This window comes from Mobula birostris, chromosome 9 (genome assembly GCF_030028105.1).
Source record: "Mobula birostris isolate sMobBir1 chromosome 9, sMobBir1.hap1, whole genome shotgun sequence".
Taxonomy (NCBI): Eukaryota; Metazoa; Chordata; class Chondrichthyes; order Myliobatiformes; family Myliobatidae; genus Mobula; species Mobula birostris.
Window position 1 is genome coordinate 32,015,815 of NC_092378.1, and position 14,570 is coordinate 32,030,384.

The following is a 14,570-nucleotide window of genomic DNA, read 5'->3' on the forward strand; positions in this document are numbered from 1 at the left end:
GTGAATAGGAATTTGGCTAGCTTTGTTGAGCTGAATGACCTGTTCTTGTCAAAAATGTTCTAATGTTCTAACTTTTCCTGGGCACACCACAAGGTGATAAAAATTAGTTGGCAAAGATTGTGTGGCCAGATTTGATGCATTTGGTTTCCTTGATTTAAAGTCTATTATTGGTGTGTGATTTTTTGTGCCCAGTTTCTCTTTCTGTACTGCATGCAATTTGTGATAAGTCCAGTTGGCAAAACAGACATCTCTGCTAATGTCTCATGAATAAAAAGCAGTCTATAACACATATCAATAATGTTAAGTAATTTAAATACTATTCTATTAAATTAGCAGTAAGAGCATCCAAACCCCACTTAGTCCTGCATAAGGAACATTCTTATTTCACTACCAAATGAAGCACACCATAAATGATGTACACTTTACAATAAATTCTACATTTATAAATAAATAAATTGCACATAAATTTACAGTAAATAAATTATAAAGCAGTCCCAGTAAATAAATTATAAAATAGTTTAAACTCTTCTGTTTCTTAAACTGTCCATCAGGATTGATGAGGACATGATTTCACCTGAGTTTGGTGGGTTCTGAGGAGGCTGATGAGGCAATGAGGCGATGTGGGAAATGAAAAGGAGCCAGGGTGTGGATTGGGATTGGGTTTTGTTGGTGATATAATCCTTCCACCTGCTTCTGCAGGCACCTGATGCATGGATTTGAATTTCTCAAAGGTGCTGTGAATGCTTCTTTTGCACTTTGAGTACTCATGGTCAGTGAGGATGGCTGTGTAATGTGAGGAGATTTGCCAAAGGATGCACTAGGATACAGATCAATTGTGAATTTGGGCAGAGAAATAGTAAATAAAGCTTTAGCCAGACAGTGAGAGATGTTGTGCTTCGGGAAGACAAATGCAATACGGAAGTATACATAAATGACAAGACTGTCAGGAGCATTTTTGCACAGTAGGATCTTGGGGTGCAGAGAAGTAAAGATGGCGCAGATGCTCCTTTGCTTCATGCAACTCTGACAGGAATCATCAAATATTCCCAATTAGGACTACTAGAGCTGAATCCACAGGCACAGCCACGGGCACTTCAGTAAGCAGCATCATTTTAAGATGATATACAAAATCAGCGTACCCTGGACGGCAGACTCAGGGCTGCGAGTGCAGTTCCCCTTTAAGAAAACAGAACCGAGGGCCGGCGCGTTGAGCTATCGGTGCGATTGAAACACAGAGGCTTTAGCCCTCTCTCCTGACTATCCTGCTGGCGAATGTATGTACAGTCTCTGGAAAATAAAACTGAAGACCTCAGAGCAGGATTGCAGTACCAGAGAGACAACAGAAACATGACTCATACCCGCCATTTAGGATGCTGTGCTGCAGCCCAATGGTTTCACCATTCACCATAAAGAAAGGTCAGCTCAGTCTTTTATAGATAGAGGAGGTGGAGCATGCTTTACGATTAACTCATCATGGTATACAGACGTGGTGGTTCTCTATCAGTCCTCACCCAACTTAGAACATGATGCCTTCCCTACCGTTGCAGGGGATTTCAATCAGGCTAGCTTGACAAAGTCTGAAATACCACCTATCACTGGTGGAACCAGAGGAGCCAACACACTTGACCACTGCTATACCACCATCAAGGACACTTACTGCACCATCTCATGCCAACACTTTGAAATGTACGTTCACCTGGCTTTATTTCTATTTTCAGTGTCTGGGCAGAGACTAAAGATCACATTACCAGTGGTGAGGACCAGGAAGATATGGTCAAGGGAGGTAGAGGACAGCTTAGAAGACTGCTTTGAGTTGGTGGACCAGGCAATATTCAGGGGTTCATCTTTAAATCTGAAGGAACACACCACAGTTGTCACCAACTTCATCAAGACCTGTGTGAAAGAGTGTTCGCCTTCGAAAACATACCGGACGTACCCAAATCAAAAGCTGGGGATGAACCAGGAGATTCATAGTCTGCTGAGGGCTAGATCTGTGGTGTTTAAGACCAGTGATCCAGAACTATACAGAAAGTTCAGGTACGATCTACAGAAGGTTATTTTAGGAGTGAAGAAACAATTCCAATTGAGGTTAGAGATGGAATTGGATACAAGTCAGCTCTGGCAGGGTTTCTAGGCCATTACTTCTTACAAGGTGAAACCTAACATCATGAATGGCTCTGATGCTTCAAAAAGGAGAATAAAACTACCTGTGCAAATCCCTGAAGCATCTGGTGACACTGTGATCTCTATCTTGAAGGCCAGCATCAGAACGTCATTCATGAGAATGAACTCTTACAAGGTGTCAGGTCCTGAAAACCTGTGCCATCTAAAGGATGGGAATGTTCAAAGGCATTTTCAATCTTCACTGGTGCAGTTGGAGGTTCCCATTTGCTTCAAAAGGGCGACAATCATTCCAGATTCAAGGAAAAGCAGAGTGAACTGCCTCAACGACTACTGACAAATGGTACCCACATCTACTATGATGAAGTGCTTTGGGAGGTTGCTCATGGCCAGAATCAACTCCTGCCTAAGCAAGGACCTGGATCTGGTGCAATTTGCCGATTATCACAATAGGTCTACAGAGGATGCAGTCACTGGCTGTCCACTTAGCTTTGGATCATCTGGACAATAGTAATCCCTATGTTGGGCTGCTATTTATTGCTTATAGCTCAATTATACCCTCCATTCTACTCAACAAGCTCCAAAACCTGGGCTTCTGTACCACTTTCTGCAACTGTATCCTTGACTTCCTCACCAGGAGACCACCGTCCGTGCGGATTGGGAAGTAACAGCTCCTCCTCGCTAACGATCAACACTGGATGCATGCTTAGTCCACTGCTCTGCTCTCTCTGCATCCATGACTGTATGGTTAGGCAACACTCAAATGGCATTTATCAATTTGCTGATGACACGTACTGTTGGCAGAGTTTTAGATGTTGACGAGGAGGTGTAAAGGAGTGAGATAGATCAGCTGGTTGAGTGGTGTTTGAACAACAAGCTTGCCCTCAAAGTTAGTAATACAAAGAAATTGATTGTGGCCGTCAGGAAGTCAAGGGAACACGCACTAGCCTTCATCAAGGGATCAGCAGTGGAAAGGGTGAGCAGTTTCATGTTCCTGGGTGTCATCATCTCTGAACATCTATCCTGGGCTCTACATATTGGTGCAGTTACTAAGAAGGCACAATAGTGGTTATATTTCATTAGGAGCTTGAGGAGACTTGGTATGCCACCAAAGACTCTTGGAAATTTCTATAGATGTACCATGAGAGCATTCTAACCTGTTGCATCACCTTCTGGTGTGGAGGGGCAAACACACAGGATCAGAAAAATCTGCAGAAGGTTGTGAACTCAGCCAGCTCCACCATGGGCACCAGCCTTCTCAGAATCGGGGACATCTTCAAAAGGTGATGCCTCAAAAAGGTGACATCCATCATTAAGGACCCCCATCACCCAGGACACGCCCTCTTCAAAGTTCAAAGTACAGTTTATCATCAAAGTACATATATGTCACCAGATACAACCCTCAGGTTCATTTTCTTGCAGGCAATCACAGTAAATACAAGAAACACAATAGAATTAATGAGAGGCCACACCCAACAGGACAGACAGCAACCAATGCACAAAAGGAACTACACATTGTGCAAATAGAAAAAGAAAGAGAAGGAAAAAAGAGAAACAATAATAAATAAATAAACAATAATATTGAGAACATGAGATAAAGAGTCCTTGAAGGTGAGTCCATTGGTTCTGGAAACAGTTCAATTATGGGGCAAGTGACATTGAGTGAAGTTTTCCCCTCTGGTTCAGGAGCCTGATGGTTGAGGGGTAATAACTGTTCCTAAACCTGGTGGTGTGGGTCCTGAGGCCCCTGTACCTTTTTCCTGATGGCAGTAGCGAGAAGGGAGCGTGGCCTGGGTGGTGGCCATGCTTTTTCATTGCTACCATTAAGGGGGAGGTACAGGACCCTGAAGACGCACATTCAATGTTTCAGGCAACACACACAAAATGCTGGGGGAACTCAGCAGGCCAGGCAGCATGTTCAATGTTTCAGAAACAGCTTTTTCTGCTCCGGCAACAGATTTCTGAATGGACAATGAACATTACCTAATTAGTTTTTTCCTCTCTTTATTGCACTACTTTCTTAACTTAATTTTTTTATTATACTTTTTATTGTAATTTTTTTTATTATTATGTATTGCAATGTACTGCTGCTATAAAACAACAAATTTTACGACATATGCCAGCGACGTTAAACCTCATCCTGATTCTGAAACTCTTAATTTCCTGAAAACAGCAACACAAGTGGATAAGGTTATATAAATAAAAGCATACGACATGCTTGGCTTGATCACTTGGGGCGTTGTGTATGAAAGTTGGGAAATCATGTTGCAGCTAATCTTTGGTTAGGTCACCTTTGGATTACTGTGTGCACTTCAGGTGGGTGCATCATGGGAAAGATGTGGAGGCTTTTGAAAGGATTTAGATGAGATCCACCAAGGTGTTGCTGGGATTGGGGTGTATTGGTTAAAGGGAGAGTCTAAACAAATTGGAATTGTTTTCCCTGGGGCATTGGAGGATGAGGGCCGACTTGACATAAGTATATGAAATTATGAGAAGCATAGGCAGTTTAGAAATCAGAGTCTTTTTCCCCCCCCCCCAGTGTGGAAATTTCAAATAAAGGAGGGCACAGGCCTACAGTGAGGTTAGTTGGGGGGAGGGGAGAGGGCAACTCAAACAGTTTAACACAAAGAATGGAAAGTGTCTAGAATGTTCTGCTGGGAGGTGGTGGAGGTACCGATATGATAGTCACATTTAAAAGGCACTTTGGCACGTGATTATAAAAGGAATAGACAGATAAGGGCCATATGCAGGCAGTTGGGATGAGTGTTAACAGAGACAAGGCTGGCTGCAGAACCTATGCTATTGTGTTCTGTGGGCAAGGGGCTTCTAAGAGTCAATAAGGATGTTATATTTTTACAAGGAAACTGAGCATATCCTTAAACCTTTACCAAAGTGTGACTGGTAACCATTTCCCTTGGCTAGATTAGAGTAGATTCAACTTTATTGTCACTGTGCTGATTACAGATACAAAGCCAATGAAATACAGTTATCATCTGACCAGAAATGCAAAGAATAGTGTTATTTACAAAATAACTGTGAATAAAAAGTAAGTGCTACAGCACACAAATATAAAAGTACTGAGACAGTACAATACAGATGCAATACTGCTTAGCGCTGTGATGTGAGGTTCAGCAGTGTCACAGCCTCAGGGAAGAAGCTCTTCCTGTGCCTGCTGGTGCGGGAGCGGAGGCTCCTATAGCGCCTACCGTATGGGAGGAGAGTAAAAAGTCCATGGTTAGGGTGAGATGCATCCTTGATAGTGCTTTTCACCCTGCCCAGGCAGCATTTATGGTTAGGGTTGTGTATTATAGTGTCTTTTCACCTTGCAAATGGCTGGAAAAATTCCACTGTGTTGTTCAAACTCTGCATTTGTGGATTCCTTGCAAGTGCAGCAAAACATTAATTACACAAAGCAATTTTCAATATCTTTTTTCTCCTACCTGCATTGCCAAGCAAATAGTGTTCAGCAATATAAGGACAAACATCAGGTATTCAAAGTATGTGGAATTAACCACATACCACACTTTGTATTGATAAGGATTCTTTGGGATATAACGACGTAGAGGCCGAGCCTTGAGGGCATACTCCACACATTGCCGCTGTAAATGATAGAAAAAGTATAATTATACCTTGCAGTAAAAATCATGTTCCACAAGAAACTATTTCACACTATTTACTTAATGTAATTTTTACGTCTTGCACTGTAGCTGCTGCCTTAGAACAGAAGCTTTCACAATATATGTCAGTGACAATGAACTTGATTCTAATATTGATAGGTTTCTTTAATTACTTTATAAAAATCAACATTATTTTATTTGTGAGATATATTTTCATACTATTTCCAAATCACTAATCCTGTATTGTAAAAAATTCTAAAGAAATAACAATCTTTATTTTAAATATTATATTTTACACCTTATCTATAAAATATTTACCTGGTATCAAAAGTGGATGAAAGCATCAACAACAATTAAACCTGGAAATGCGGTACAGCTTTGAAAATGTTGGTCACGTGTTTAAAATCATTTTTGTTTTTGAAATTTTGCTTCAAAATCAAAAATCTACACAGATGTACTGATATGTGAAAACAATTCATATAGCCAAGTTATTCAACAGAAACTGACTGTTTGGTTTAACAGAAATTAGTCAGATTTTATGTTCCACATGAAGCTTCTTCCATTCTGCTTCACTTTTCTGCACATTTCCTTTCTCCCTCACATAGTACCCACCTTCTCTTAAAATTCTCTTCAGCCACTCTATTTTACAGGTTAGCATTGGCTATCTTATGATTATGATCTCGAGTTCTAGAAATCCACAACAGAGAAAACAACCTAGAAATCCTTTAATGGAACAGACCATACATTGCAGATATTTTATGGAAGAACTCTGCTGGTATGAGGTTCTGATGTTTGACTGGGCATAAGCCACAAAACATTGTGCAGAATTAGTATTACCCATGAAAATATTCCCCATTTTTCTCCCCCTGTTGCTGATAGTTGATGAAATTTGTTGACAGAAGATTGGGGTTGTGTTTTGTGTGGAGAATAGGAGGTAGAGTGAAATGGTGAAATAATCATGGTCGGTGGCGGGAATGGACTTTGGTGGAGCTAAAAGGATAATAAGTGGCGGACTTAGCTGAAGAGAGGTTCAGCGAGGCATTGAGTAAGTGATCGGAGGAGCCATATGATATCATTAGGGAGGGTTTGAATATAGTTGGTGTGAAGATTTATGAAAAGAAGCTCTCTTTAGAAATGTCAATGCCTCCAACTTCTCTCTGATGATCTGTTTCTTTGTAGTCATTGTTCATGTAGTAAAATTTCACTTAAATGGTACGTAAATGTATGCCCAATGGCCTACATGAGTGTACGTTACTGGAAATGCATTATTTGTGCATATAGCACACAACTACATTTACCATTTTGGTTCTTGATAAAATTCACTCTTACCATTCAGAAAAATATTGTCCTTGGAGAAAATTTCTATTCAACATTCCCTATGTCTACTCTCGTAAAATGCTTTGTTGTTTTAAAAATTATTTCAAATTTGAGGATAACATGTTGAAATGATCCTCAGCTTGTTCTGTCTTGCCTGATAGTAACAATCTGTTAGTTTTTGGATAATCCTTTAAAATATATTTTGCACACTTGCCAGTAATTCCAGCGCTTTCCAAAATAAGGAGATCAGCATATTGCACCATACTTTAAAAGTTGTCTGGTCGAGCTTCATTATAGTTTTAACTTAATTGAGCAGAAATTGTCCCTAGGTGTACGAAATAGGCAATATCATATAGGCTGTCTGTTTTGTGCCAATCTGACAGTCACTTTAATTGACATTGACTAGATGCCAAGATACATAACAGGAGAGCAATTTTACACATTGCCCAGAAAGAATTCCTTCCCACTACTTATGTTTTTCAATTACTTTCCCCTGGAACTGAAGCCTAATGATTTTCATGTATGTTTACCCCAATGAAACATCACATTTTATTTCCAAAGCAACAGTTGCAAAGTGATTGCCATGGTGATTTTAGGGAAGAATTACAAATAATTGCTCTCAATTAAGAGAAAGTAGCAACTATTCATGTGAAGTGAAAGGCCTGGTCAGAAAATCGACACTGCCCAAAACTTACTAAACAAATGCAAAAATGAGTGATGGAAATCCATCTGAAATCAAAGCACTTAAGGAGAGTAGATCCAGCAGAAGTCAAGGGTCCGATGTCTGCAAGTATGGGCCAGGAACTAGAGGTTGGAGGTCCAATGTCTGTGAGTCTGAGAATCTGGAGACAAGGACCTGAGGTCAGAAGCCCAGGGATGGCCTGTCCTGGGGTTAGCGACGTGTGTGTGTGAGTCAATGGGTGGGAGCAAGGCCGGGAAAGGGCATGCTTTGTTGTTGCTGTTGCTCGTGTTCAAAATACAAAGTAAATTTATTATCTAAGTATGCATTGTTCTGATGAACATTGTGGACATGCTATTTTGACTCCAGAGTGTTTGGTGACACTTGCATGCTGCTCCCAGTGCATCCCTAGATTGCATTGTTTGTTAACGCAAATGTTACATTTCAATGTACGTGTAATAAATAATCTGAATCTGGGTTTTATAAGTGATTTATGAAAGTGTGGTTTAAGAACTTGTTCCTTTCTATTTAAATTCTGAGTTTCCAAGAAGTATTTGGCTTTTTTAATCCTGTTAATCACACTGTGGCACCCATGAACTTGTACATCCAGCATATCTGTCTTGATCTATGCTAGAACAGTCCAAGAGCATTCTTCCTGGTTGTGGTCACTCTGCTCATACAGTAGGGAATGCTGGTCCATTAAAAGCAAATTAAACAGATGGGAATAGTTTAGATAGTGGATAATCCCCTGTGGTCACACTGCTTGTCAGTGAGGAGCAATCTCATTTTTGTATCTTTAAAGGCATTGGATGAGTATCATTCATCATCCAGATGAGATGCTTAAATTTCAGATCAGCTAACTGACTGCAACCTGTATGTTTTCTGGAGTAATTATAACTTACCAATGATGCCAATTTACTTGCAGAAATATTTACCAGAAACAATTGAACAGTAATGATATAATTAATTGTTAATTAAATGTCAGTAACTAACAAAGTCATTTTGTTAAATTATGGCTCCAACTTCTATTATATACTTCACCTGATTTTTGTCCAGCTCACAGTTTTTGTATTCTTGTTCTCCCTGTTCCTGAAATGTGACAATGACGAAACCCACGAAGATATTCATCATGAAGAAGGCAATAACAATGATATAAATAATGAAAAATATGGATATCTCCACTCTGTAGTTGTAAATGGGACCAGTATCTTCTGTATGAGAATCAATAGCTCGATAAAGCAACCTGCGTGCATAAGATGGGAAAATAAGCAAATGTTTAATTGTAACTATATAAAACTTTACTTTATCATTTTACTTTCTTATAACTTTTTAAAAACTCTTACCCTTTCAGAAATACTCTTTTGTGTTGACCAGATGTGGGTGGTGGGGGAAGGAATGTTAATTGGTAAAAATTGTAGATACCTTCTGGAAGGCATCTAGCATTTCTCCCCTTCATGGGGTAGGGTATTGAGGAATGCTTTGGAACAAACGGATCAGGGAAATACAGATCCATAATTCATTGAAAGTGGTTGTAAGGAAAGCTACTGGCACATTGGTCTTCATAATTCAAAGTATTCTGTACAGGACATGGGATGTTATGTTGAAGTTGTATGAAACATTGGTAAGGACTAATTTGGAGTATTGTGTACAGTTCTGGTCACCTACCTACAGGAAAGATGTAAATAAGGTTGAAAGAGTACAGAGAAAAATTTACAAGGATGTGCCAGGTCTGGAGAACCTGAGTTATAAGGAAAGATTGTTTTCCATTGTTTAAGTCACAGGTAGATAGATTCTTGCATTGCAAGAGAAATAAGGGTTACGGGGAAAAGGAAGGCAAGTGGAGTTGAGTCTGCATCCAGATTAGCCATGATCTTATAGAATGGTGGATCAGATTCGATGACCAGATGACCGACTCCTGTTCCTATTTCTTATGTTTTTATGTTCTTATGAATTGTGCATTAGGTGAGAAATGAAGAGATTAATGGAAATACCTATTGGATTTTTCTAAATGGGGGAAAAAATTCAGAAATCAGAGCGGGAAAGTGACTTGGGATCCTGGTTCAGTATACCCTAGAGATGAACTTGCAAGTTGAGTTGATCGTAAAGAAGATACATGCAAGATTGACATTCATCTTCAGGGGAGTAGAATATAAAGCAAGGACATAGTGCAAAGATTTTATAAGGTATTGATTAGACCATATTTGGAATATTGCGAACAATCTTAGGTCCTGTATTTAAGAAAAGATGTGCTGACTCTGGAGGGAATTCAGAGGAGGTTCACAAGAATGATCCTAGTAGTGAATGACGTAGTGATGTTCGATGGATCTGGATCTGTACTCAATGGAGATCAAATGGATGAGGAGAATACTACTAGATACTGAAAGGCCTGGACAAAGTTGGCATAGAGAGGATGTTTCCGGTAGTGTGAAAGTCTAGGGTCTGAGGGCACAGCCTCAGAATAAAGGGGTGTCTCTTTAAAACTGAAATGAGGAACTTCTTCAGCTAGTGGGTGATGGAGCTATGGAATTTGTTGCCTCAGATGGCTGTTTTGTCAAGTCATTGGGTGTATTTAAGACTGAAATTGAACTTACTAAAGCTTCTAAAATGATCAGATTGTTGGTTATTTTTTATTTGGGAAATTTCCTGGATGATTCTATGTCAATTCTTTTGAATTTGCACTGCCCTCAAAGATATTAGTAGGGATCACATGAGCAGGGAATTCAGTGCAGAGTTCTATTTTTCTCAGGATGTGGTAGGTATGGGGGTGTTATTGTGAAGCACAGAAAGCAAAAATATATTCTTTAAATATGAATGCAGGGACTAGTAAATGGAACAAGAACACAAGATACTGGAAAAACTTTGCTGATCAAGCAGCATCAGTGGAAAAAAGGAACAGTCAACATTTGGGTCTGCAAACCTTTGTCAGAACTGGAAAAGCGAGGGATACACAAAGAGTACAAGAAAAGGTGAGAGTGTATATTGGACTGCTAGAAAATGACACTGGAGAGGTAGTACTGGGGGAAAAAGAAATGGTGGATGAACTTAACGAGTATTTTACGTCAGTCTTTGCAGTGGAAGACACCAGCAGAATACTAGAAATTCGAGAGTGTTATGGGACAGAAGTGAGTGTAGTTACGATTACTCTTGAGAAGGTGCTTGGGAAGCTGAAGTTAGGTAAGTCACCTGAACCAGATGAACTACACCCCAGGGTTCTGAAGGAGGTGGCTGAAGAGATTGTGGGGCATTAATGATGATCTTTGAAAAATCACTAGATTCTGGAATGGTTCCAGAGGACTGGAAAATTGCAAACGTCACTCCACTCTTTAAGGAGGGAGGGAAGCAGAAGAAAGAAAATTATAGGCTAGTTAGCCTAACTTAAGTGGTTGGGAAGATGCCGGAGTCCATCAGTAAGGATGAGATTTTGGTGTACTTGGAGGCACTTGATGAAATAGGTCAAAGTCAGCATGGTCTCCTTAAGGGGAAATCTTGCCTGACAAATCTGTTGGAATTTTTTGATGAAATAACTTGGAAGATGGACAAAGGTGAGATAGTGGATGCTGTTTACTTAGATTTTCAGAACATATTTGACAAAGTGCTACACATGAGGCTGCTTAATAAGATCAGAGCCCATGGTCTTACAGGATACTTGCATGGACAGAAGATTGGCTAACTGGCAAGAGGCAAGAAGTGTGAATAAAGGGTGCCTTTTCTGGTTGGCTGCCAGTGACTAAGGAGGTTCATGAGAATGATTCCAGGAATGAAAGGGTTAATGTATGAGGAGGATTTGATGGCTCTGGGCCTGTACTCACTGGAGTTTAGAAGAATGTGGTGGGGGGATCTTATCGAAACTTATGGGATATTGAAAGTCGATGTTTCCAATAGTGATTGGGTCTAGAAGAAGAGGACACAGCCTCAGAATAGAGGGACGTTCATTTAGAACAGAGATGAGGAGAGATTTCTTTAGCCAGAGATAGTGAATCTGTGGAATTCTTTGCCATAGATGACTTTGGAAGCCAGGTCATCGAGTATATTTAACACAGAGGTTGATAGTCTTCTTGATTAGTCAAGGCACCAAATGTTACAGAGAGAAGGCAGGAGGAATGGAGTTGAGAGATAATAACTCAGCCATGATGGAATGGCAGTGTAGACGCAATGGGCTGGATGGCTTAATTCTGTTCCTATGGTCTTATGGTCTAGTTAGTTCAGAAAGCAGGAAATTTAGAATATTAGTGAAAACTAAGATGGAAAATTAAAACAAATTGTTAGATCTTCTGGAACTATTCAAAAGAAGAGCTGCAGAAGTACAGTACTATGCAAAAGTCTCAGGCACCCTGACTTTTTTTTTCAGTTTAGATTCAGATGGTATGGCCTCCACAGAGTCCTGATCTCAACATCATTGAGGCTGTCTGGGATTACCTGGAGAGACAGAATCAAGCAAAACATCCGAAGTCTGCAGAAGAACTGTAGCAAGATCTCCTAGATGCTTGGAACAACCTGCCACTGATCTTCTTAAACAATTGCATGACAGTGTATCTAAGAGAAATGACGCACTTTTAAAAGCAAAGGGTGGTCACATCAAATATTGATTTGATTTAGTCTTTTTGTTTACTGCTCTTTATAGTTTTTTTTGACATTTAGAAACTTTTCATTATTTTTGAAAGCATCTTTGCTTTACAAAATGTCTTACATGTGCCTAAGACTTCTGCACAGTACGGTAGGTATCTGTCCCTTAAAAGCTGAGGTGATGGTATTAATAGTGGGACAACTGAAAGAACAATCATGTTTAATATGCATTTTGGATCTGTGTTCAGATTAAAGGACACAAAAAGCATGTCAGAATTAATAAGGAATGGAAGAAATAGAAGCAGGAGTAGGTCATTCAACCCCTGTTTCTGCTCCACCATTTAAAAAAAATCTAAAAATCTATCAGTCTTTTTCGAAAGTATAATCAACAACTAGGTCCCCACAGTTCTCTTGGGAAATTAAACTAAAAATAATTTTCATCACCGCACTTTGATACTATGTTTACCATCAGAAATATCATCTAAACATTCACTCTCTTAAGCACAGCAAGAAGTTTGGACACTTTACTGAAATCACCTCTCATTTTTTGAAATGCATGAAAATATGGGATCAATTACTTATCTCTGAACTTATGACGCTCATCATCTCAGGAATGAATCTGGTAAACATTTATTGTACTCCCTCAATTCAACTCCTTAGATTGGGAGACCAGACCAGGACACAATACCCCAGTATGCGATTTCACTGAGAATCTATATAATTGGAACGTTTGCATCCATACAGCAATCCAATGGTCACCTCTTTCCAAAATGTAATTAACCTGTTTATTCCCACTCTCCCTTTTCTATTCATGAACTTACCCACAATCCGTATCAGTATATTACTGCTAACAACATGCATGCTGCTTAATGATTTCCTGTACCTTATCAAAGAGCTGCTGAAAATTCAGATACATATCAATTTATTTGCCTTTACCTAACCTACTAGTTATAGCCTCAAAAATACCAATGGGTTTTCTCTTCATAAATTCATGTTGACTCCGCTCAACATTATTTTCTGAAAGTCCTATTACCACTTTCTTAATACTAACTTTCAGCATCTTCCCAGCTATTGACATCAGTCTAACTGGTCTATACTCTGTATTCTCCCTCTCCTTTTTCTTAAGTAGTGCTAATTGCAGTGAAAAGGAATGAAGAGTTTAATACGATCTCTATCAGTAGGGACAACAATAGGAACAAATGCGGCACAACAGACTGTAGATGCTGCAATCTGGAGCAAACAAACATGTTGCTGGAGGAATTCAGTGGGTCAGGAGCGTCTGTGGAAGGGTACTGAAGACATTTCAAGGTCTGAAGGTAGAGGAGAGATAGCTAGTATAAAGAGGTGAAAGGAATGAATGGAGCTGGTAAGCAAGAGGTGGATTCAAGTGAGGAGCGATGGTAGGCACTTGGAGGAGGGGAGAGTGGAAATAGTAACAGAAGATGGGAGGCAAGATAGGTGGAGGGAGCAAAGTACGGAAGATATTAGAACCTGATAGGAGAGAAGCTGGAGCATGGAATCAAGTAAGGGAGGATGGGAAGGAGATGGGAATGGGGGAAGTGAACTGGTGGATGGAATACAAGAGTGATGGGCAGATGGAGTGGATAGAGGAAGAGAAAGAAAGGGTGATAGGAATGGGGTAAGGATACAAAGAATTGGGTATCTGGAGGAGAGAGGAAAGGGACAAAATGGGAGCAGGTTACCTGAAACTGGAGAATTTGATATTTATGCAATCAGATTGTAGACTATCCAGGTGGACTATAAGCGTTTCCTCTACTTTACATTTATCCTCACCCTGGTAGCGGAGAAGGCTAAGGGCAGATATGTTGGTGTGCAAATGGGGAGGAGAATTAAAATGGTTACCCACCGGGAGCTCCAGATGATCATGGCAAACTGAGCCCAGCTACATGGCAAAATGGCCATCTAGCTTATGCCTTGTCTCCTCAGGGAGGACAAGGCCACATAAGAAGCATCAAAGGCAATAAATGAGGCTGAATGATTTGCTTGTGACTGTCCACCTCACCACGCAGGGCTCTTTAGGGTCATGAATGGTGGTGAGGTGTAGGGATAGGTGTTACACCTCCTACGGTTGCAGGGAGACTGTCTGAGGAGCTAGAGGGACCAGGGAGTCACAGAGAGAGTGATGCCCATGGAAAACAGGAAGGGGTGGAGATAAATAGTCACAGGGAGAAAGTACACATTCCATACAATCACTGCTGGAGGTCAGGATTAAATGCTAGTTGACGAAGCCATAAGGTAGCAGTCCTATTAAT

The 14,570-nt window shown here is 40.1% G+C and overlaps 1 protein-coding gene across 2 annotated transcripts in view; it reads right to left on the reverse strand.

Moving 5' to 3' along the window:
- Positions 1-14,570, reverse strand: part of cacna1c (calcium channel, voltage-dependent, L type, alpha 1C subunit) — a 687,918-nt gene that overhangs the window by 159,090 nt on the left and 514,258 nt on the right. For both annotated transcript variants that reach the window (XM_072267751.1, XM_072267750.1), the window contains exons 27-28: positions 8,776-8,977; positions 5,562-5,720 (exon numbers count right to left, since the gene is read on the reverse strand). In XM_072267751.1, coding sequence (XP_072123852.1) covers positions 5,562-5,720; positions 8,776-8,977 — 361 coding nt within the window. The remainder of the gene's footprint in view (positions 1-5,561; positions 5,721-8,775; positions 8,978-14,570) is intronic.